At 44.5% G+C, this 23,879-nt stretch overlaps 2 protein-coding genes across 2 annotated transcripts in view; both read left to right on the top strand.

Annotated features, from left to right (window-relative positions):
* Positions 1–3,858, top strand: part of LOC143962069 (EF-hand calcium-binding domain-containing protein 6-like) — a 162,469-nt gene extending 158,611 nt beyond the window's left edge. The window contains exon 15 of the mRNA XM_077471403.1: positions 3,693–3,858. Coding sequence (XP_077327529.1) covers positions 3,693–3,858 — 166 coding nt within the window. The remainder of the gene's footprint in view (positions 1–3,692) is intronic.
* Positions 3,859–10,752: 6,894 nt separating this feature from the next.
* LOC143962809 (uncharacterized) lies at positions 10,753–23,817 on the top strand. Its single transcript, XM_077472281.1, has 3 exons — positions 10,753–10,873; positions 17,829–17,962; positions 23,069–23,817. The coding sequence occupies exons 1-3, from the start codon at positions 10,758–10,760 to the stop codon at positions 23,350–23,352; spliced, it is 534 nt and encodes a 177-aa protein (XP_077328407.1). The 5' UTR covers positions 10,753–10,757; the 3' UTR covers positions 23,353–23,817.
* The last annotated feature ends 62 nt before the right edge of the window (positions 23,818–23,879 follow it).

The following is a 23,879-nucleotide window of genomic DNA, read 5'->3' on the forward strand; positions in this document are numbered from 1 at the left end:
GCCTGGGGGTGTCCTTAGTATGCATGTAAAGTAGCACATTTTTCCAGTGTTTAGAACAATACCACAGCAAAATGACATTTCTAAAGGAAAAAATGTAATTTAAAATTTTTTGCGGCTGTAATGTATTGTCGGGCCGGCAATATAGATGAAAATCATTGCTAAAAATGGCATGGCCCCCCCCAGTCCATTACCAGGCCCTTTGGGTCTGGTATGGATATTAAGGGGAACCCTGCACCCAAATAAAAAAAAAACGTGGGGGTCCCCTAGGCCCTCAGGCACTATATACTCTGAACAGCAGTATATATACTATACAGCCTGCTCTGTATATACTCTGCAGAAATGTGGGCCTTAGGTGTTGGTGGTACCAGAACACTGTAAGGCCTCACAGTTACTATTGGTGAGTGCAGGAACGGACCCTGCTGTATAATACTATATCAAAAATTGTAATTACATGCCCCTGTTAAACAGGGGCAGAAAAGTTGGGCCTTTGGTGGTAGTGGTGGTGCCACAACACTGTAAGCCCTCCCAGTTACTCTTGTTGGGTGCAGGAATGGGCCCTGCTGTGAAATAGTATACCAAGAATTGCAATTACATGCCCCTGTTAAACAGGGGCAGAAAAATTGGGCCTTGGGTGATGGTGGTGGTGGCGGCGCAACACTGTAACCCCTCACAGATACTCTTGTTGGGCACAGGAACCGGCCCTGCTGTGAAATATTAGACCAAAATTGTAATTGCATGCCCCTATTAAACAAGGGCAGAAAAATTGGGCCTTGGGGGGTGGTGGTGGTGCCCTAAACCAAAAATATTGTTGAAAGCTAGCATCATCAAGATTAAGGAGAAATAGGCGAGTCAGCATAGGCAGTCATCAAGGGATCCCACATTCATAGCAAATTCAATCAGTTACATCAGCATCAGGTGCTTGATAGCTGCTGATCTAAGACTGATTCATTTTTATGAATGTGAGCCTATCAACGGAGTCTGTGGACAAACCCTTCAGCAGCACTGAATGTGCGTTCAGAAAGCACAATGGATGAATGACAGGCCAGTAGCTCAATTGCAAATTGAGCAAGTTCTGGCCAGTGGTCCATCCGCAAGACCCAGTAACCCAGTGGATGCTCTGTTGGAAAGGTCTCCCAGTCTGCTCTTGCCCCTAGATATTCCTGCACCATGTAATGCAGACGCTGGTGATGGTTGCTTGAACCGATCAGACCTTGGCGCTGAGGACTGAAAAATAGTTTAAAGGCATCAGTCAGCCAGCCACCTACTCCACTGCTCTTCCTCGGACTGAACAAAGCCTCAGCCACATGTTGACCAGCACCAGGAAATTGTAACCTCCTAGGGTCTGGAAATGCATTGCACAAACCTTTCAAGGCCTCCTGATCTTTCTGATATCTCTCATCTGCTCCCTCTGTAAAGGCAGGATGATTTCTGCAACCTTACCCTTGTATCGTGGATCAAGAAGGGTTGCCAGCCAGTAATGATCCCTCTCCTTGATGCCACGAATCCTAGGGTCCTTTTGCAGGCTTTGCAGAATCAGGGACGCCATGCAGCATAAGTTTCCAGATGCATTTGATTCTGAGTCCTCTGGGTCGCTAAGGATCACATGATCCGTAACTACCTCCTCCCAGCCACATACAACTCCTTGGGTTTCTGGGGGCTGAAAACCATCCCTTGAAGACTGTTGCTGAGTGTTATCCTCTACATCCATGCTGACACAATCCTCCTCCTCTTGTTCCTATGTGTTTGGCGGGCCTGCAGGAAGGCTATCTGGATAAAGGGGGCCTTGAGAGGTAATGAAGTCCTCCTCTTCCTCCTGCTGTTCTGCCTCAAGTGCCCGATCCATGATTCCCCAAAGCTTGTGCTCCAACAGGAAGACTAGAGGGACAGTGTAACTGATGCATGCATTGTCACTGCTCACCATCCTTGTGACCTCCTCAAATGGTGACAGGACAGTACATGCATTCTTGATCAGTAGCCACTGGCGTGGAGAAAAGAAGCCAAGCTCCCCTGACCCTATCCTGGTGCCCTACTCGCACTCATTGATGGCTTTCTGCTGTGTGTGTCTGCTGCACTATTTTGTACTGTGTACACCACCAGAAGTGTAGTAGACACTGTACACACTGTATTAGATACTGTGTACACTACCTGAAGTGTATTAGAAACAGTACACCACAGAATTCACTGTAGATATAGGCTACACTGGATGCATATATATATTATATATATATATATATATATATATATATATATATACACTAGACTGACTGTATATATATATATATATATATATATATATATCAAATACACTGCCATTAACTGAATAACTTGCCTGCTTAATCTAAATTAAGCTATCTCTCTGTCCACACCAGCAACACTACACAAGGCCACCGTGTAAGCAGCCTTATATAGTGTGGGGCATGGACTTAGTCCCCCTGAGCCATGATTGGCCAAAGGCACCCTGCCTTTAGCCAATTATGGCTCTCTTAGCAGAGGGCGCTGTGTTTGGCCAAAGCATTTAGGTCAGGTGCATGCTTTGGCCAATCATTATACAGCAATCATCATACAGCAATGCACTGCGATCTCGCAGTGCATTATGGGGTGTTCCGCGGTGCTCAAATTTGCCGCAAAAACGCCCCGTAATGTTTGCTCTTCGGCGAACGGGCGAACACCCAATGTTCGAATCGAACTTATGTTCAACCCGAACATCAAGCTCATTTCTACTCCTCATGATGATCAGCTCTCTGGTGGCTTTTGCGACTTCCCAGCTTGGCCTGATCTGGCCTGGACCCACGTAGATCCACTCTGCTTCTTCACTCACGTCCAGCCTGCAACACAGTCTCTCTCATCTACCCCCGTGTTTATGAGCTTTTTGCTTTTTAAATGCTTCCCCCCCTTTGCCAGTCCTCATGGGTGGTGTAGTTCTGCACCAGCTAATCTGTATGAAAGAATCCTACTTACAGCATACAAGTCCCAGAGTCACCAATATTTTTGTATGGGTTGTGTGGTAACACTGCCATGCTCTGGCAAAAGAAAAAAAAAACGACAGCAAAGGTCCGATGAAGCCAACACATGGTCAAATTGTCCGGCGGATTTGTTCCGTCAGACCTTTGCTTTCGAAAAGTCCAGCCGTGTGTACACGGCATTACAGCCTCAGAGACAGGAGCTCTGCTAGAAAAAACACAGCCTCCCCCTTCTGCTCACCAGAGAAAGCAGTGATAAAACTACATTTAACTCAGCCAAGTTAGTCAGCTTACCTTGTATCAGCCCGAAGTCCATCCCACAATGCAGACTATATCCCCGCCTCTCTCTCCTCTTCTCCAGATGTCGGCTTCTCCTGCTCTGTATTCAAAGAAGTCGCTGGGGGAAGGGGGCGTGTACACTGTGTTCCCATTGGCTGAGGAGGTAGTGGAGGGACAGAGCAGCTATAGCCTCCATAATGTTACATTAAAATGATGTTGGTGTCAGACATTTCAGGGACAGATGTAACAATACACAGCTTTTTACAATCTGTCCCTGGTTTTACTAAGGTTGGCAACCCTGATGGGGCCCTCTAGTGGCATGGGGCCCTCGGTCAGTGCCCAAGTGCCCAACTGGTCAGTCCACCCCTGATCCAAATATAAATTGAATATACGTTTTGAAAATATATTTCTTTAACTGTGCCTTTTTTTTTAAATCTCTGTGTATCTTATAAGGCCTACAACATCTGAACTAAAGGAAGAAATAGCAGTGCTTTCCTCAATATTAACAGTTCATCATCGGATTGATAAAATTCGTTACCAAAAAGCCTTTGAAATGGATTTGTCAAGATACACTAATGCACAGTCTCCAAGAAAACTACAAGAGGCAAGTACATTATAATTTGTAGGAGAATTTCATAACAGCAGTACACCACTTTTTGTTTTATGATGAGCCCTCCAAAGCAATCTAGCACAGAATGAAGCATTGCAGCTTTAGGCTCGATTCACATCTATGCATGAACAACAAAATGATCCAGCGCTCAATGGGCTGACAGAGAAGGCAGTCTCACAACAGGTAGTGGAATGTAAACATGAATAGTTTATTCAATAATATACATATGAACAAATCCTATTGTCAATGCAATAAGAGGTGGAGAGAGATGAAAGGGAAAGTAGATGGCTTATCACCGTAAGCCATCTATCACTGGAGGTCCTCAGAGCAACGAAGGTCTGATGGCATCCAAGTGTGGGGAAAAACCCTCGCAGCAGGGGAGGCGCCAATGTCCCTGCTTCACTTCAGCCAAATGGGAGACCCACTCACCGGTGTGTAGAGCACAGCTGGACGTGCTGAAGGAGGTGGAGGCAACGGTCAATGGGAAGATGGCGAGCCAAACTCCGTGCTTCACATGTTAGAGACGCCAGACCAGCTGGTGTATACATGGCCATGTTTTAGCGCTGGTGACATTTGCTATTTATCACATCTATGCATTTTGCTTTTGAGTGTTTCTGCAGTGCTTTTTGTTGTGCCTTCCATGCTTTTTAACCAAGTTTTTTACAGCAATTTTGCCACGATTTGCATTTTTTTTTACACTGTATATAGCTGATTGTGAAAAAAAACATTGTCCATACCAGGCCCTTGGGTCTAGTATTGATTTTTATTTTTTTTTTGGCGTGGGGTCCCCCCCAAAATCCATATCAGACCCTTATCCGAGCATGCAGGAGAGGGAGGGGACGAGCGAGCACCCCCCTCCTCAACATGTGGGGGAGGGGACTTTAGGGCAGGTGGTGCTCTGCGCCACCCCACCCCAAAGCATCTGCCCCCATGTTGATGGGGACAAGGGCTTCTTCACAACAACCCTGTCCAGTGGTTGTTGGGGTTTGCGAGTGGGGGGTTTATCAGAATTCAAAAGCCCCCTTTAACAAGGGGGCCCCAGATCCTGGCCTCTGCCCCTATGTGAATGAGTATGGGGTACATTGTACCCCTACCCATTCACCTAAAAAAGGTAGTGTGGTGTGAAAAAAGACAATAGACAGTTTTTGACAAGTCCTTTATTTAAACAAAATGTTCTTCTTCCCCATTTCTTCATCCTCTGGGCTTCACCTTCTCCCACTTCTTCCTCCGGTCTTCTTCTTCTCCCACTTCTTCTTCTGGTCTTCTTCCTCTGCCGCATAGTTATCTAAGAAATGCTTGACATCGGCACGGACAGATCAGCGGGAAGCAGCATCGGAGGAGGGTCATCGGCAGGAGCAGCGGAGGAAGAACACCAGACAAACAAGACCGGAAGAAGAATAGGACCTTAAGTACATTTGTAGCGCGGTCCTGGATACTCTCCCTCTGTTATCCAGGGCTTCAGTGTCAGCTGTGGTGCTGAGGCACCTGATTTGGCTAAAATGCTGGTCTGCTGACCAGGCATCCAAGAAAGCCCTGACGGATCTTCCTTTCGTTGGCGACCGGCTCTTTGGAGCCTCATTAGATGACATTATTAAAAATGCCACTGGTGGTAAGAGTACTCTACTCCCACAGGCCAGGAAGGCTAAGGAGCCACGTTGCAGGCAAGGGCCCTCTTTTTCCGCTCACAGGCGGCTTTTTTGTCCGCCCGGTGCTTCGACACGGACGGTCAAAAACGTCCCAGGAGCCGCAAGCCTAACAAGCCTGCGAACAAAAGTGCTACCGCATGAAGGTTTGCCCCCACCCAAGACTCACTGTTTTGGTGGCTGGTCCAAAGAAGGGTATGGCGGTCTCGTCAGCCACCATTTCCAAGTGGATCAGACACATTGTAGTACAAGCCTACGCCTTGAAGGGGCAGGTGCCCCCCCTTTCCGGTCATGGCCCACTCTACAAGGCAATCGGAACGTCTTGGGCCTTCCGACACCAAGCGTTGGTCACTCAGGTGTGTAAGGCGGCGACCTGGTCGTCTGTCCATATGTTTACCAAGTTCTAAAAGGTAGACGGCAGTGTATCGGCTGATGCCTGTTTTGGCTGCAAAGTTTTGCAGGCGGCCGTGTAGTTGCAATTGGATATGCAAGCTTTGTTTTTCCTGGTTTTTCGATAAAAATGCAGTACTGTTGTGGTTATGCACTGTTGCATTACTTCCGCAATGTTGCGGTCTTGGGGATCACTCCTGTGGAGGATACCTGGTTATATGGTGGTATTTTTCCACACACTGCTGTTTTTTTGTGGGTTTCATTTCACTAGTTCCAAATTGCCATGGTGGATTAAGTTTTTATGCTGTTTTTCCCACCCCTCGTTTGGCACTGCTTGGGGACGTCCCATTTTGTTACAGAGAGGAGCTGTGTTGGTCGGTGAATATAAGAGAAAATAGGATTTGTTGTACTCACCGTAAAATCCTTTTCTCTGTAATTCACCGACCGACACAGCACCCGCCCCTCCTTTTTCTATTTACATTATAGTGCTTGTTTACGTACACAGCTAGGGCAGGCTGTGGGGGTTGTAGCCTAGGGACCGCCCCCTGGGCTGAACTAAAAGTTCTGAAGTGTTGTGTTACAACTTTGCCTAGTAATCTCCAGTGATAGGGCTAACAACCCATTTTGTTACAGAGAGGAGCTGTGTTGGTCGGTGAATTACAGAGAAAAGGATTTTACGGTACAAAAAATCCTATTTTTTGGCTTAAAAGCAAAACACTATGTGTGGTGGAAAATTAACACTGCGCATCACCCTGAACACACCATCCCCACCATGAAACATGGTGGTGGTGGCATACATGGTGGTGGCGGCATAATGTTGTGGGGATGCTTTTCCTCAGCAGGGACAGGGAAGCTGATCAGAGTTGATGGGAAGATGGACACAGCCAAATACAGGGCAATCGTAGAAGAAAACCTGTTATGCCGCGTACACACGACCGGACTTTCCGGTAGACTAGGTCTGACGGTCTTCCCAACGGGCTTTCGGCAGAGTTCCAACGGACCTTCCGAACTAACGGACTTGGCCACACACGTACGGACTTATGTCCGTTCGAAAGTCCATTAATTTTGAACGTGATGACATAAGACAGGACTAAAATAGGAAGTTCAATAGCCAGTAGCCAATAGCTACCCTTGCATCGTATGTGGTCCATCGGACCAGTATACAGACGAACAGTTTTCCCAATAGAAATTGATTCCGTCAGACAGATTTGAAACATGCTCTATTTCTAGGTCTGTTGGATTTTTCATGTGAAAAACGATGGGGGGTTAGCCCGCACATGATCGGACTATGCGATGGACTGATTCCATCGGACCTAGTCTGACGGAAAGTCTGGTCGTGTGTACACGGCATTAGAGTCTGAAAAAGACTTGAGACTGGGGCAGAGGTTTACCTTCCAGCAGGACAACGACCCTAAACATACAGCCAGAGCTACAATGGAATGGTTTAGATCAAAGCATATTCATGTCTTGGAATGGCCCAGTCAAAGCCCTGACCTAAATCCAATTGAGAATCTCTGGCAAGACATGAAAGTTTCTGTTCACAGAGGCTTTCCATCCAATCTGACAGAGCTTGAGCTATTTTGCAAAGAAGAATGGGAAAAAATGTCGCTCTCTAGATGTGCAAAGGTGGAGACATACCCAAAAAGATTTGCAGCTGTAATTGCAGCAAAAGGTGGTTCTACAAAGTATTGACTCAGGGGGGCTGAATACAAATGCATGCCACATTTATTTGTAAAATAAATCGAAAACCTTTTATCATTTTCCTTCCACTTTATAACTATGTGCTACTTTGTGTTGGCCCATCACATAAAATCCCAATAAATCACATTTAAGTTTTTGGTTGTAACATGACAAAATGTGGAAAATTTCAAGGGGTATGAATGCTTTTTCAAGGCATTGTAAAGCCACAAGTCATCGGTCTATATTTTACCTTGGGCCCTTTATAAATATTTAGACTATACTATTAAGCCACAGTGCTTCGGCTCAGTTCACACAGGCGCGACTTGTCCAGGCGACTTCGCCGCCTGACAAGTCGCCCCCGTTCTGTACTACGGAACCGTTCTAATAGGAGCGACTCAAGTCGCTCCGACTTAGAAAAAAGGTTCCTGTACTACTTTTGGCATGACTTCGGGCGACTTGCATTGACTTCTATACAGAAGTCATTTTGCAAGACGCCGCTGAGGTCACGGCAGGTCGCGGCGCTGCAAGTCGTGCCGCGTCCTGTGTGAACCGAGCCTTCTAGTTTTGTTTTTTTTGTTTTGTTTTTTATTGTAAAATGTCACTTTATTCTATATAAAAAAAAAAAATACAAGCACACATAAAGGGACAAACACATTGTTGGGGACACTGTCTTCCTAGGTCCAGGAAAAGCTGGTTTGCCTTCACAGCCTATAGATACACTCTGATCTCTGACACCAGGTGAGATTGAAGTAATGCCAGTGTACTAGAATCTACAGTGGATGGCCAAAGGAACAGGGACATTTATACCAGCCCTCCAGTTCCACAGAAATCCATGTAAAGGAGTTGATATTTAGGAATAGCATACGTATTAGCTCAAACCATTCAAAATGTTAAATCAGAGAGCTTAAATAGATTGAGATTTCACATATAGGTCTATTTATAAGTCCTTACACTGAAGATTCTCACAGTTTTCACCCATGATTCATATACTTCTAATTGGATTGAATTGGAAACAATAGTGTGCATCCTAGGTAAAAGTTAAGTGACTTTTGCGTGATAACATACACCGATCAGCCATAAAATTATGACCACTGACAGGTAAAGTAAATGACATTGATTATCTTGTTACAATGGCATCTGAAAGTGGGTGGGATATACAGTATTAGGCAGCAAGTGAACATACTATTCCTGAAGTTGATGTGTTGAAAGAAAAAATGGGCAAGCGTAAGAATTTGGGCAACTTTGACATGGGCCAAATTGTAATGGGTAGAGGACTGGGTCAGAGCCACTCCAAAACTAAAGTTCTTGTGGGACATTTCTGGTCTGCAGTGGTAAGAACCTGCCAAAAGTGGTCCATGGAAGAAAAACCAATAAAACTGCAACAGAGTGATGGGCAGCCAAGGCTCATTGATGCATGTAGTCTGATTCAATAGAAGAGCTACTAGCTCTAATTACTGAACAAATTAATGAATGCTGGTTCTGATAAAAAGGTGTCAGAAAACACAGAGCATCGCAGTTTGTTGAGTATGGGGCTGTGTAGCTGCAGAGTAGTCAAGATGCCAAAGCTGAGAGTGCTTCTAATGGGCATGTGAATATCAGAACTGGACCACAAAGCAAATGAAAGAAGGTGGCCTGGTCTGATGAATTTAGTAATTGTTTCAGGAACATGACAATAGGTTTGAGGTGTTGATTTGGCATCAGTGGTGTCACTAGGGTTTGTGTCACCTGGTGCAGTAAAACATGGTGTGTCCCCCTTCCCACTAGCCTGCCACATGGGGTTGGGGAGAGGGAGGAGAGATTGGAATAGGAAGGAGAAAGAGATGGGGCAGAGGGATAATGAGAGAAATGTAAGAAGGGGAAAAAGGGAGGGGGAAAGTGGTGAGAGATAGAGGGGGTGAGACAGAGAGAAAGGGGGGGTTATACAGAGAGAGGGGGTGAGAGAGGGGGGATGAGAGAGAGAAGGGCGAGAGGGGGCGTGAGAAAAGGGAGGGTGGGAGAAGGGGTGGGGAGTGAGAGAGAGGGGGTGAGAGAGAAAGGGGGGCTGATAAAGAAATGAGATGATAGAGAGAGGAGGGTGGGAGAGGGGGGAGAGTGAAAGGTGTGCGAGAGAGAAGAGGTTGAGAGAGAGAGAGGGTGGTGAGAGAGGGGGTGATAGAGAGTGAGAGGGGGGTGAAAGAGAGGGGGTGGGAGAGGGGGGTGAGAGAAAGTGGGTGAGAGAGAAGGGGTGAGAGTTAGAGAGGGGAGTGAGAGAGAGGGGATGAGAAGAGAGAGAGGGGAGTGAGAGAGAGGAGCTGATAGAAAACGAGGGGGTGAGGGAGAGAGAGATGGTGTGAGAGACTAGGGGTGAGAGAGAGAGGGAGGTGAGAAAGAGGGGGAATGATAGAGAGAGGAGGGTGGGAGGGGGGATGAGTGAGACGGGTGCGAGAGAGAAGGGGTTGAGAGCGGGGGTGAGAGAGAGAGAAGGGGTTGAAGGAGGGTGGTGAGAGAGAAAGGGGGGATGAGAGAGAGAGGGGGGAGAAGAGGGTGATAGAATGGGGGCTACCCTATCCCCCCAAACTACCCCAAGAAGCTTCCCCACCCCCCCCCCCCCAAAACTACACCGTGAGATAGTTTTTTTACTGCCATCTGTATAATTATATCAACAGAGCTAACTGATCACTACATTGACAGAGTCCAGTTATGCCGCCTATTATTATGGACTCTTACCTTCCTGCAGCCCACTGGCTCCATCGCCAGCTGTGTGTAGTGAGGCTCAATCACAGCCCGGAACTTCGACCCGCTTTGCCACCATAAGTGAACTACTTCCAGGATCGGCGGCCTCCTGCTTCGCTCCCCTCATGGTCACAAATGGTCAGTCCTCCCCTGGTGTCACCCAGATGCAATCTGCACCCACATAGCAATGCACTGCGTGGCCTCCAAATTCTCCAGCTCTCATTCCAATCAAGCATCTGTGGGATGTGCTGGAAAAAGGAATCCAATCCATGGAGGCCCCACCTCGCAACTTATAGGTGCTGCTACAAACAGCTTGGTGCCAGATACCACAGCATACCTTCAGAGGTCTAGTGAAGACCATGCCTTGATGGGTTATGGTGGGTGGTCATAATGTTATGCCTGATCTGTGTATAGAAATATACCCCTTAGTGTGTTATGCATGTGTCTTGAAGTAATGTTTTTGTTTCATTACAGCTACACTTGATGGTATGGGACCTCCTTCAGCATAAGTTTTGGCAGTTCTGTAAAGTTTTCATCAGCATATGCAAAAATGATGAATGCAGTGCAGATAAGGAAAAATTAGATGCCATATTTCTTCGGTAAGTTTGTGGACTAAAGCTATGATGAACGTGGTAGTATTCCTCTCCAAAGAGGGGCTGATGTATCAAAACTGGGAGAAACAGTAGACCTAATGGCCAAGCAACCATATTCTTTGCTTTATTTTCCTATTGAACAAAAACCTCAATGATTGCTATGGATTGCAGTATGTTTATTCCAGTTTTCTGCATTTCAAAGACAAATTATCACTACACATTTTTAAACCATTTGCAGCAGAAACACATGCCAGCGACAGCTTAGAATAGACATTGTAATTCCCATTCTTTATGACAGGTTGGAAACCATTAAAAGCATAATCAGTGAATTCACCTACCTTCTCATGTGCCTTTCATACCACAACTCATTATACACTATGCAAACCAAGCTCATCACTCCTAATGCCGCGTACACATGACCGGACTTTCCGGCAGACTAGGTCCGACGGAATCAGTCCGTCGGACATTCCAATCGTGTGTGGGCTAATCTGATCGTTTTTCATTTAAAAAATCCGACAGACCTAGAAATAGAACATGCTTCAAATATGTCAGACGGACTCAATTCCTAATCGGGAAAACGGTTTGTCTGTATGTTGGTCCAATGGACCAAATACGAGGGCAGTTATTGACTACTGGCTATTGAGCTTCCTTTTTTTTTAACAGAAAATTTTTTATTAGACAAATCAGCATTACATTGCAAAGTACAGTAGAACCGATATTACACAGTTGTAGAAAGGAAAGAAAAACAAACACCTTCATCCAGTAACCATTCTGAAATCAATAATCCAGCAGTACAGATAACAGGAGTGTCCATTACTCTATCATAAATGCAGGACATCCCCAGGTGAACTTCACAGCCATCATGCAGGTACCTGACATTTGCGCGAGCCTGCGGAAGGGGGAGGCCAGGGAGGAAATGGTCAGGAGAGAGAGGACAGGGCGGTCAACCGGGGGGGGGGGGATCACCACCGTCTCAGCTCAACTCAAAGTTAGGGGGAGGGGGAACCAAGATCAGCGGACGCATCTATCCAGGATGACCAAATTTTATCAAATTTCCCCGGGCATTGTCTACTTTCATAGGTCAACTTATACAGGGGGAGCACCAGGTTCACTGATTTCCTCCACAAGGCCGGGGTAGGGGGGTCCTCGAGTTTCCATTTCAATAGAATCTCGCGTCTGGCATAATACAATGTGAAGGTAAGGCACAGTTTACAGTACCTGTCCCCCTCAACGTCTGCCAAATGGCTCAATAGTAGGGTTTGAGGGTCGACCTGAAGGTTCGACCCGGTCACAGCATTTAGCGTAGAAACCACTTCCTCCCAGTAGGGCTGGATTTTGGGACATGACCAGACCATGTGCCAGAAAGTGCCCACCTCCTGTTTACACCTTTGACAGGGTCTCTTTGGGGGTAAATCCGCGCCAGCCTCTGCGGGGTGAAGTAGGCCCTATGCAGGAATTTAAATTGTATAAACCTGTCTTTCGCGGCTATCATTGTTGGAATGTAAGAAGTCAGGCACTCCTCCCATTCCTCCTCCCCCAGGGACGGAATGTCCGAACTCCACTTCTCCCGGGTCTTGGTCAAACTAGTATCATGTTCCACCGTTAGGTAAAGATATAAGGTCGACAGGGTTCTCCCCATCACCCTGGAAGTCAGTAGGCGTTCAATGGAGTCCGATTCCAGAGTCAGAGGGGCAGGAAACTGAGCCCCAAAGGCGTGCTTCAGTTGCCAATATCTGAACTGGAAAGAAATTGGAAGCCCATATGTACGTCTCAGTTCTTGGAAAGTCACTAGCCTACCCTGATGAACTATGTGCTTTAAAGTGACGATTCCCCTTTTCGCCCACAGAGAAGGGTCTGGGATACTATTCAGGTGAGGGAGCATGGGGTTGCCCCATAGGGGCATATGTGGGGAGATGTGATTGGGCTTTCCATAGCTCCTCCTTGCCTCCCGCCAGACCCTCACCGTGGTACGCATCAAGCCCGTCATGGAGGAGCTCGCTCTAAGCCCCCGAAATGGTAGGTTGCTCAGAGCTGCATAGGAGCCAAGGATGGCTGCCTCCAGGGTGACCGCCGGGTTTTGTGTGGGCTGGGAGAACCACCACCGAATTGTGACCAAAACGGCCGCCCAGTAGTAGATCTGAAAGTTCGGGAGCGCCAGGCCCCCCCCCGATAGTGGGAGATATAGTATCTGCTTAGCTACCCTGGGGGGCTTCCCAGCCCAGACAAAGGATATCAACAGACTCTCCAGTCTCTTGAAAAAAGTCCTGGGGATGTGGATGGGGTATTACGAAAGAAATACAGGTACTTGGGGAGATAGATCATTTTTAACAAATTGACTCTGCCCACTGGGGATAAAGGGAGAGAACGCCATGCCGTGCACCTAGCCCCTAGTTGTGTCATGAGTGGCTGTATATTGTCCTCCAGATAGTTCTGAACTCTACCACTGACCCTTATCCCCAGGTACATGAAGCTGTCCACCCATTTAAGCTGCGGATGAGGCACGCGAGGGGTCGAGGAGTGGAGTGGGAAAAGAACTGATTTGTCCCAATTGATGCGGATACCGGAGTACCGACCGAATTGATTAATCAGTTCCAGTGCAGTGCCCAAAGAAGACGACGCGTCCGCTAAATAAAGCAGAGCGTCATCAGCATACAAGGACAGCTTTTCCTCGATGGGCGAGCTTCCTTTTTTAGTCCCGTCTTACGTCATCACGTTCAAAACGAACGGACTTGGTCTGTTCGTGTGTGGCCAAGTCCGTTCATTCGAAAGTCCGTCGGGAAGACCGTCGACCTAGTCTGCCGGAAAGTCCGGCCATGTGTACGCGGCATAAGGGACACTAAATAGGAGCCCAAGCTTTTCTTATAGGAAGGGTATTTGTGGATGTCAGAACACAGAGTTATTTTTCATTAAGTATTAAATTGGATTTTTCAAGCACCTGACTGGAAAGTTGGATGATGGCCCATGAACAGGAATTCGCATCTAGAATGTTTGATACATGTATTAGGAATTGTTTGTAGCTTGGCTAAGACATTAGTTACTTTTTTGGCATTAATATAATTGCACTTTTAATTTTAAGCCACTAGAGGTTGCTGTTGTTTAACAGTAATATTTTGTACAAGTGAAAAACACATTAACATTTTCACTCACTAGAGTTAGAGATTCTCATGCCTAGTACACACAATGAGAAAAATCGGACGCAAAATACCGCTTTCAAAGAGATCGTACAATAATCTGATCGTTAGTACACAACTTTCGAGAGCCGATTACGTCAGTTCATGCAAAATTATCCAAAGGGACAAACATTTAAAATTTTCTCACTACTTTTCTTACTATATTTGTTTTAATTGGTACAGTATTTGTCTGAAAAAAAAATAAAGAATACATTACAATACTGTACAATGCATTATATCACTTCCAAAAATGTATTCTGTCATATGATAATTTTTATGGGGTCCCCTCAGTGCTCCATGGAAAGGTTTCAGCTACTAGCAGTAGTAGTGAATTTGCGTAGAATTAAAATGGTTTTGTTTAACCGCTTGAGATCCGCGCTATAGCCGAATGACGGCTACAGCGCGGACCTGCTTTGCCGGGACCATGTCTATTGACGTCGTCCTGTGCACGAGCGGCGTGCGCGCTCCCTGATCACAGATTGGAGCAAGGGGTCGATCCCGACCCCTTACCACGTGATCAGCTGTCAGCCAATGACAGCTGATCATGTGATCACAACAGAGCCGGTAATCAGCTATTTTTCCTCCTCCCGCTGAGCGCGAGGAGAACAAAAGGAGCCAATCACTGGCGGCCGTGAGAGGGACTTCAGTCCCAATCACGGCCAGATCATCAGTGCCCACCTGCCCGTGCCTTATAGGAAACGTGCCACCCATTAGTGTCCATAGTGCCACCCATCAGTGCCCATAATGCCACCTATCAGTGCCCACAATCTGCCTCAACAACAGTGCTGCACCTCATATGCCACATATCCGTGCCTATCAGTGTCATCTACCAGTGCCCATCAGTGCCATCTATCAGTGGTACCTATCAGTGCCTATCCGTGCCACCCATCCGTGCCACCTTATCTATGCCCATCTTTGCCCATCAGTACAGCCTTATCCGTGCCTATCGGTGCCACCTTAACTGTGCCTATCAGTGCAGCCTATCAGTGCCCACCAGTGCCGCCTCATCAGCGTATTTCAGTGAAGGAGAAAAATTACCTGTTTGCAAAATTTTATAACAAACTATTAAACATGATTTTTTATTTTGCATCTTTTTTTGTTTGTTTAACAAAAAATAAAACTCCGAGCTGTAATTAAATACCACCAAAAGAAAGCTCTATTTGTGGGAAAAAAATGATAAAAATTTCATTTGGGTACAGTGTTGTATGACCGCGCAATTGTCATTCAAAACGCATCAGCGCTGAAAGCTGAAAATTGGTCTGGGCAGGAGGGGGGTTTAAGTGCCCAGTAAGCAAGTGGTTAAACACTTGTCTACAGGGCATTTACCACCTTCCTTCCCAGGACAATTTTTAGCTTTCAGCGCTGTCACATTTTGGAGGACAATTGTGCGGTCATGATACACTGTACCCAAACAAAATGTTATAATTTTTTTGAGACAGATAGAGCTTTCTTTTGGTGGTATTTAATCGCCACTGGGTTTGTTTGTTTTTTTGGTAAATGAAAAGAGACCGAAAATTTTGAAAACATTTTTTTCTTAGTTTCTGTTATAAAAGTTTGTAAATAAGTAATTTTTCTCCTTTACTGATGAGGCTGCACTGATGGGCACTGATTGAAGGAACTCATAGGTGGAAATGATAGGCGGCACTGATAGGCACTGATTGGTAGCACTGGTGGGCATACCTCCCAACTGTCCCTGATTTTGTCCCTCTGTCCCTCTTTCCTCCTTATTTGTCCCTCATTTTGGTCTGATTTATAGAGTTGTATATAAAATTCACTTTTTAGCTTTCAAAAAGTGTTTCCCACTGATAAACCTTTCATCCAATTGCTGCATTTGTACATTTTAAAAGCCAATATAAAGGAAGAGTACTGGTTAAAAAAAAAAAGCCCTTGTGGATTTAATTAACCTTTTTTTTTATTATTTCCTCTTTAAGGGGCATGGCAGGGGCGTGTCCTATGACTACATACCTTTCCCATCTCAAAATATTGGAAGTTATGCTGGTGGGCACTGTTGGTGCTGCGCTGATAACCAGGACACTGATTATCAGTGCCCTGACTATCAGTGTAGATGTCCTCTGTGTGGATTGCTGATAACCAGCAAATCCTGTTTACCCTGTGATTGGACACAGCTGGTCACATGGTAAAGGATATATAAACAGAAGAAAAACAGCGCCAATCTAAGTGCAGTATTTTTAGATCACAGACATTTAATTTGTAAAGTTATACACTCACTCTCTACCAGAAAGTTTCAGGCACATCATGTTTTTAGAAAGGTCTCTGGGGGACATCGCAGGGCTCCCGAGGAGAAGCAATGATGCCTGATGAAGGAGCACGCATGCTCCGAACGCGTGCAACGTAAACCATAACGAACGTCATCGCAGTGCGCCCCCAACGTACCAACGAACGGACCTCCCTGACGCTGCTACACCTGGCCGTGCGACGCTGGGAACCACCGGCGCCACCGGACGAGAGACACAGCTGAATGAGAAACCGCTTCTCCTCGGGAGCCCTGCGATGTCCCCCAGAGACCTTTCTAAAAACATGATGTGCCTGAAACTTTCTGGTAGAGAGTGAGTGTATAACTTTACAAATTAAATGTCTGTGATCTAAAAATACTGCACTTAGATTGGTGCTGTTTTTCTTCTGTTTATATATCTTTTACAAGCTACCTTCTACCCTTGAACATGCTGCCTACCTGCCTGTGCTAAAGAAATCCTCCCCTTTCTATGGCTATGTTCACAACTACTAACTGTGGACTATAACCTATGATCCTGTCAGCTACCTATTACTTTTGCTACATTTACTGACATATTCAGCAAGGATTGCAAAACTCTGTGGAAAAGCAGACTTGAAAACCCTAAATCCGCTATACACACTAACTATAGCAGATCCCCCCCCTCCTCTTTTTTCCTTCTTCACTCCCCCCATCCAGGACATATATAATCCAGCAGCGCAACGCACAAAAAAACATTTTTTTACTCTGTGGTCACATGGTAAAGAGCTGCTATGATTGGCTTTTTACCCCGATCTGTGATCAGCTGTGTCCAGTGGACACAGCAATTTCATATCACTGCCGATTCATATTTTATGTCACATCGTATTTGCGCAGTGGTCTTTCAAACGCAATTTTATTAGGAAAAACTACACTTTCATGAATTAAAGAAAAAACTAAACAGTAAAGTTAGCCTAATTTTTTTGTATGATGTGAAAGATGATGTTACGCCAAGTAAATAGATACCCAACCTGTCATGCTTTGAAATTGCGCACACTCGTGGAATGGCGACAAACTACAATACCTAAAAATCTCCATAGGTGGTGCTTTAAAAAAAAAAAAAAAAAAAAAAAGGGATTACCAAGTTAGAGTTACAGAGGAGGTCCAGTGCTAGAATTATTGCTTTTGCTCTAACGAGCGCGGTGATACCTCATATATGTGATTTGAACACAGTTTTTTTTGCTGTGTGAGCTCGCGGGGATGCAAAAAAATGGCGATTCTGAGTACTGTAATTTTTTTTTTAAAACTGCGCCATTGGCAGCCAAGTTAACCAGAAGTGATATCGTGACGTCGCTTCCGTGTTTACACAAAGCAGACTGGAACAAAGCCATTTCCGGCTTCCTTCCAGTCTCACTCTAGCCGGCGGAAGTGCTGGATCAGGTCTCCCAGTGGGACGGGAAATACATTGAATTTCACATGTCCTGCCACTTGGGGTCTCACAAGTCAGATCCCAAGTCACAGAAGTGTAAAAACTGCCTTAGTGGTATCATCACTTTCATTATTAATAGTTCTATTACTATAGGATGAACTGTGTTCTTCTACCAGAAGAGCTGGAGGCCCTATGGTACAGCTTGCCAATCACTTATCCTGTTGAATCAGTTTCTTTGAAAAAGTTTCTCTCATATTTCGTGAACATGAAAAAGCCAAAGGACTGTGGTAAGTTATGTTTTTTTTCTTATGCCATGTATTAAACTATAGTAACATGCCATGTAGTAAAATAAAGCCAATCAAATTCATTGACAGACACCATTTTCTGAATGTGATCTGAATTTCTTGTTTTAAATTTTGAGTCCATACATATGTTTTCATTACTTTGTTTTGAGCAGGAAACACTTAAGCAATCTGGACTTTGAAACTGTATGGGGGGATGGGAAAGATTAAAGTAACGCAAAAGATGAATGGAGTTTGATCTCTGCTCATCAGAAAGTTAGAAATACTTTTCTAGAAAAATACAGTTTAATACATTGAAATCCTACAGGCCTGGCATGCGTATGTCAGAAGTTGAAGCATCCACTAAGTTTAAAGCTAAAAGAAGCTTCTGTTTTTTATGAGCTGTACTACAGATTCTCTTCTACATGCAAGTAAAAATTATATAGACCAGAACATTATGACCACCCACTTAACAACAAATCTCAAAAAGAGGCCTGGTCCTTAAGTTAAAAACAGCCTTTTTTGCTAGAAAATGACTTGGAACCCCCAAACATTACAAATTTTTTTCCGAACACCCTAGAGAATAAAATGGCGGTCATTGCAATACCATATTTGCGCAGCGGTCTTACTTTTTTTTGGAAAAAAATACTTTTTTTAATTCAAAAATAAGACAACAGTAAAGTTAGCCCAATTATTTTTTATATTGTGAAAGATAATGTTACGCCGAGTAAATACCTAACATGTCATGCTTCAAAATTGCAACTGGTCGCGGAATGGCGACAAACATTTACCCTTAAAAATCTCCATAGGCGACGTTTAAAAAATTCTACAGTTCCAATGTTTTGAGTTAGAGAGGAGGGCTAGAATTATTGCTCTCGCTCTACCGATTGCGGTGATACCTCACATGTGTGGTTTAAACGTTTTCATATGCACGTATGTGCTTGCTTCTGCGCGCGAGCTTGGCGGGACAGTGTGCGTATAAAAAAATCTCTTCTTTATTCTTTTAAAATGTCCTCTTCATTTTACTTTTTATTTTTACACTGTTCTTTAAAAAAAAAAAAAAAAGTCACTTTTATTCCTATTAGAAGGAATAAACATCCCTTGTAATAGAAAACAAGTATGACCTCTTAAATATGAGATCTGGGGTCAAAAAGACCTCAGATCTCATATTTACAATAAAATGCAATTAAAAATAAATTAGAAAAAAGTTGTCATTTAAAAAAAAAAAAAAAAAAAAAGGCCCTTTAAGAGCTATGGGCGGAGGTGACGTTTTGACGTCGCTTCCGCCCAGCAATGATATGGATACGGGTGGGGGCCATCTTCCCCTCACTCATCTCCATACCTCCAGCCACCAGTAAAAGTGATCTTGCGGCGAAACCACCGCAGAGAGCACTATTATCAGAAACCGGACCGCCGGTCGAAGAAGAGGATACCGGCATAGTTGCCAACATTGTAAAAATAAAATTTGGGACACTTTTTGGGCTGTGGGCGGAGTCTTATTATAATTAGGGAGTGGGGCATGCATTTGCAGGCATGGCATAGAAAAAATAAAAAAAAGAGAACTGAGGCGTGAAAAGGGTGTGGTTACAGTCTGAGATGAATGAGGGATAGAGAGGGAATGAGGGATGGAGAGGGAAGGGATGAAGGGACAGCATCCCCAGATCCTACACCACAATAGAAATCTGTGTTTTCTAGAAAGTTTATCAATCAGCAGATAAAGATACTCCAAACACCTGGTGTTAGCAGTTCAATCATCCCAGCACCCAGGTTGTTATATCGTCAGGATGATTGAAGTTCATTATTTATATTATTACATTGTAATATAGAATGAAATAATTCAACTAACTATAATGCAGAATCAGTGGGACCCCTGAGCGTGTCACCTGCAACCAGCAGAGTCCGTCCTTGCATCAGGTGTCCCCAGCAGAGTCCATCAAATCGCATGCCAAATCAGCATTCAAATCAATTCCCAAAAGTTGTTTCTGTACTACTTTTGGCGATTTTGGGGTGCGATTTCCATTGACATCTGTGCAGAAACCCGCATAGATGTCTCTGAAATCAACCCCGAAGTCAAGACTGACATGAGAGAATTCGGCTGAACTCGCACAATTTCATTCCCGCATTGTGAACCTAGGCTTAATGTGAGTTACTGAATCCAGCCATAATCTGTGACTCGCATGTATGTTTGTTGGTCCATCCATGCACTATTTGTCTGTCTTTTTCATATTGAAGCCTAATCTAGAATGTCCATATTAAAATACAAATTATGTGACCTCATTCTTTTAACCCATATTAATACATGTCTGCATGCGCCAGCGGTCATTTTGTTGGAGCCAGTAGCTAAACATTCCTGTTTTTCCATGGACAAAAGGCAAAATCCTGCCTGGTGATGGCCTCTGATTGGGATGAGGGTCCCAAAATCGGGATTGTCCTGGGAAAAATCGGGACTGTTGGCAACTATGTACCAGGGTTATGGCAGCTAGCTGCTGCCATAACAACGATATTCCTCTTCAAATTTAGGATGTATGTCAGCTTGCGGCAGTCCAGAAGTGGTTAAAGAGGAAATAAACCTTCCTGTATTCTTTGTACCTATAGGTAAGCCTAGAATAAGGCTTACCTATAGGTACTGCAAATATCTCCTAAATGTGCGCTTAGGAGAAACGTTCAGGAGATAATTTACTGTATACTGTGCTGATGTCGTCATTGGCGCAAGTGCTCTGAAGGAACGGCCCCATGCCATTTCTTCAGGAGCGTGTGCTGTGACCGGTGGCTCCCACATGCATACGCAGGAGTTACACCACGCGGCTCTGGCCAGTCACAGCGGCCCTGGAAGAAAGATGGGCAAAGATGAATGCGGCCTCCAGCAGGGACTACGCAGGCTTTGCACAAATGATGCACATGTGATACATACTAGCACATTATGCCTCTACTTTGCTGGGAAGAAAAAAAAAATCTGAGTTTACTTCCTCTTTAATATTGAGAAGGTCCCCTTTTGCCACCAAAACACCCCTGACCCGTTGGACGCATGGACTCCATTAAACCTCTGAAGGCATACTGTGGTATCTGGCACCAAACCATCAGTAGCAGATCCAGTGGTATACACCACTTGCACATTTTTATTTACAGGTAAGCCCATAATAAGGCTCACCTGTAGGTAGAATGAATATCTCCTAAACCTGTATGGTGAGATAGTCACCTTGCATGCAGCCACGGATGTCAGTGGCGCATGCACTCCAAAGGTCTGGCGGACACTGCTGGAAAATCAGAGCTCCTTGCTGGAAAGAGGACTCCCGTGCACATGCATGGGAGTGACGTCATCGCGGCTCTGGCCACTCACGGCGCTGGAGCCGCAAACTAGGAAGAATCGCAGAGGCAACATGTCAGCTCCATCAGTGATGACCGGGGGTGGTGCAGGAGGTTTTGTTACTAGGGCATACAAAACGCTTTAAAGGAGAAGTCCAGCCAAAGCTCGTTTGGCTGAGCTTCTCCTATGGATCACAGGAATGCAATTTGTTTTGCACTCCTCTGACCTGTTTTCAGCAAAGAGCAGTCTAAAGTCCTCTCTCTGCTGACATCACCAATATCAGTCCAGGCACTGCGTCATCTCGACTCTGAACGATTGGATTTTCTAACAACTTTGTGCGACTGTGTGTATGCTTCATATACACTGCTGCTGGTAAACAGACGTTCAGAGGCAGTTGGATGCTTTTTTCAGCTGCCCCTGAACTCATCCAGTGTTATCTTATTAGTACATGTACATAGGTTTGTTTAATGTAGTTTTTAGACAGTTGAGTTTAGAGGCCTTTTTTGGAAAGCAAAAAATGAGTTCAGACGCTGAGTTTAGAGGCATTTAAGGCACCAAACGCTTCTAAACAAGTCTAAACGTGGCAACTTGTGTTTTATTTACAGAAGTTTTTGGCTATTTTTAAGGGGAAAAAAAAAAAAAAAAAAAACACAGCAAAACGGACATTTTAAATGTGGGTTACTATCTGTCAAGTTAAATCATTCCTGACACCAAGAGAAAAATGGTGACAGAGGAGGGATCTCTAGCTGATTAACAGCCTTAGCTCTGTTCCTGTGAGCTGCATGAAGGGGGGGGGGGGTCTCTACCCTCTAATCAGCTCTCAGAGTGGTCATCACTGAGCTCTGCAGAGTGTCATTTCAGCTCTCGGACCCCTTTTTTCTAAGCACTCAGACAAGCTTTAAGAATCCAGCACTTTGAACAGATGAAGAGAAGACTGTAGATAGACAGGTACAACTTATGTAGGAGGATTTGTTTCATCTCTATGTATCACCTGAGTCCCTTCACTGCGTATATGTAAGGGTCTACAACCACTTTAAAACCTCCGCTGCCTTGCCTTTTTCCATGGTGCATCCAACTTTCCCAGGTTATCGATGCACAGGCACCAAGCCATCTACATGATGTAAAAAAAACATGATTCGTAAGACCAGGCCATCTTCTTCCATTGCTCTGTGGTCCATTTCTGATGCTCACATGCCCATTGTAGGTACTTTTGGCTGTGGACATAGGTCAGCATGGGCACCCTAACCAGTCTGCAAAGATGCAGCCCCTTATGAAACAAAGTGCATACTAGCACATTATATTGCCTAGCAGGCGGAAACACTTTTTTTTACTACCGTTTTAAGACTTGGCTTGCTTGGTACCTCAATACAATCCCATATTTTATATTTTACCAAATATTGGGTATTATATTATTTCCTGAAAATATGCATTTGATAAACCATTACACTAATGTCATGCAAAAAAAAAAAAAATGCAACTACTATCTTTTTGTTCCTCAGCTTTCAGAAACTATATAATGTTCTGGGGGAGGTAAAAGTAATTTTATGGTCAAAAATGCAGATTTTTCACGTGTGCAAAAAAATAAATAATTGATCTAGAGCAGATATGGCTAATTGACTCCTGTCCTTGCATCTAGAAAGTAAGTCTGTGAGATAGGCACATTGAGTTGTAAGCTCCTTGAAGGCAGGGACTGATGTGAATGTACAATGGTACATAAGTTGTCGAAATTACCTGTAATAAAATAACTCCTATGTATTTTTGATCAAAGATGTTTGACTTGTTTTACTGACAATCATTTATTTCTGAAGGACCCAGAAGAGCTAGTCCAGTACAAACCATTCAAAACCAGCTTGCTGCAGATATCATCAAATACTGGAAAGAAATAAAATCTGTTTTGAGAAGCAGAGACCCTTTGGGTACAGGACAAGTCTCCTTCACAGATATATGTGCCATCTTCTTGACACTAAAGCTGAACATCGGCCCCATGGAATTTGATACATTGTGCCAAGCATTTGATTTCAATCAAGATGGAAACTTTCACTATATTCAATTTCTAAAATTTTATATCGAGAAAAACATCACTTTCCAATAGTTACAAGTATATTTTACCCCAAAGTTGTGATGTTGCTTAGTAGCTATAAATTGAGACTGGGAACTCTGCACTGTATAAATTGCAGCAGGTGGAATGTTGGGCAACCCATTGACCATGGCTCTGAGGATGTACGAGTGATGTGTAATCTCACACCAATACTGATCTTGCAGAGCAAGTTTCTCGGAATATATCCCCCTTGACCCAGCTTTACTCTTACCAGTGATCCCTCACTGACCCTTCCTTCACAGCCAACATTCAATAGAATGGTAGCTGAGACCTGGAGTAGTGCCAACTAAATTCCCCCAGTCAATTGACATAGCTTAGGCTTAGTAGCTGGCTGATAGACCCAAGCACAGTCACAGTGCAGGAAATTTTGCTCCTACATACCCAGAAATGTCAAGTGCTGCGGCTGCAGAGGGAGGAGCACCAAGGGATTATTGGTAAGGACATATACATACATACATATATATATATATATATATATATATATATATATATATATATATATATATATATATAAAATATAT

Source organism: Lithobates pipiens, unplaced genomic scaffold (genome assembly GCF_037356315.1).
Source record: "Lithobates pipiens isolate NorthernLeopardFrog02 unplaced genomic scaffold, aLitPip1_a1.2 Scaffold_8, whole genome shotgun sequence".
Classification (NCBI taxonomy): domain Eukaryota; kingdom Metazoa; phylum Chordata; class Amphibia; order Anura; family Ranidae; genus Lithobates; species Lithobates pipiens.

Coding starts and splice junctions, on each gene's coding strand:
- LOC143962809 (XM_077472281.1), top strand. CDS start 10,758: ATGGTATGGGACCTCCTTCAGCATAAGTTTTGGCAGTTCTGTAAAGTT. Junction 10,874..17,828: donor TTAGATGCCATATTTCTTCG/GTAAGTTTGTGG, acceptor CTATTACTATAG/GATGAACTGTGTTCTTCTAC. Junction 17,963..23,068: donor GAAAAAGCCAAAGGACTGTG/GTAAGTTATGTT, acceptor TTATTTCTGAAG/GACCCAGAAGAGCTAGTCCA.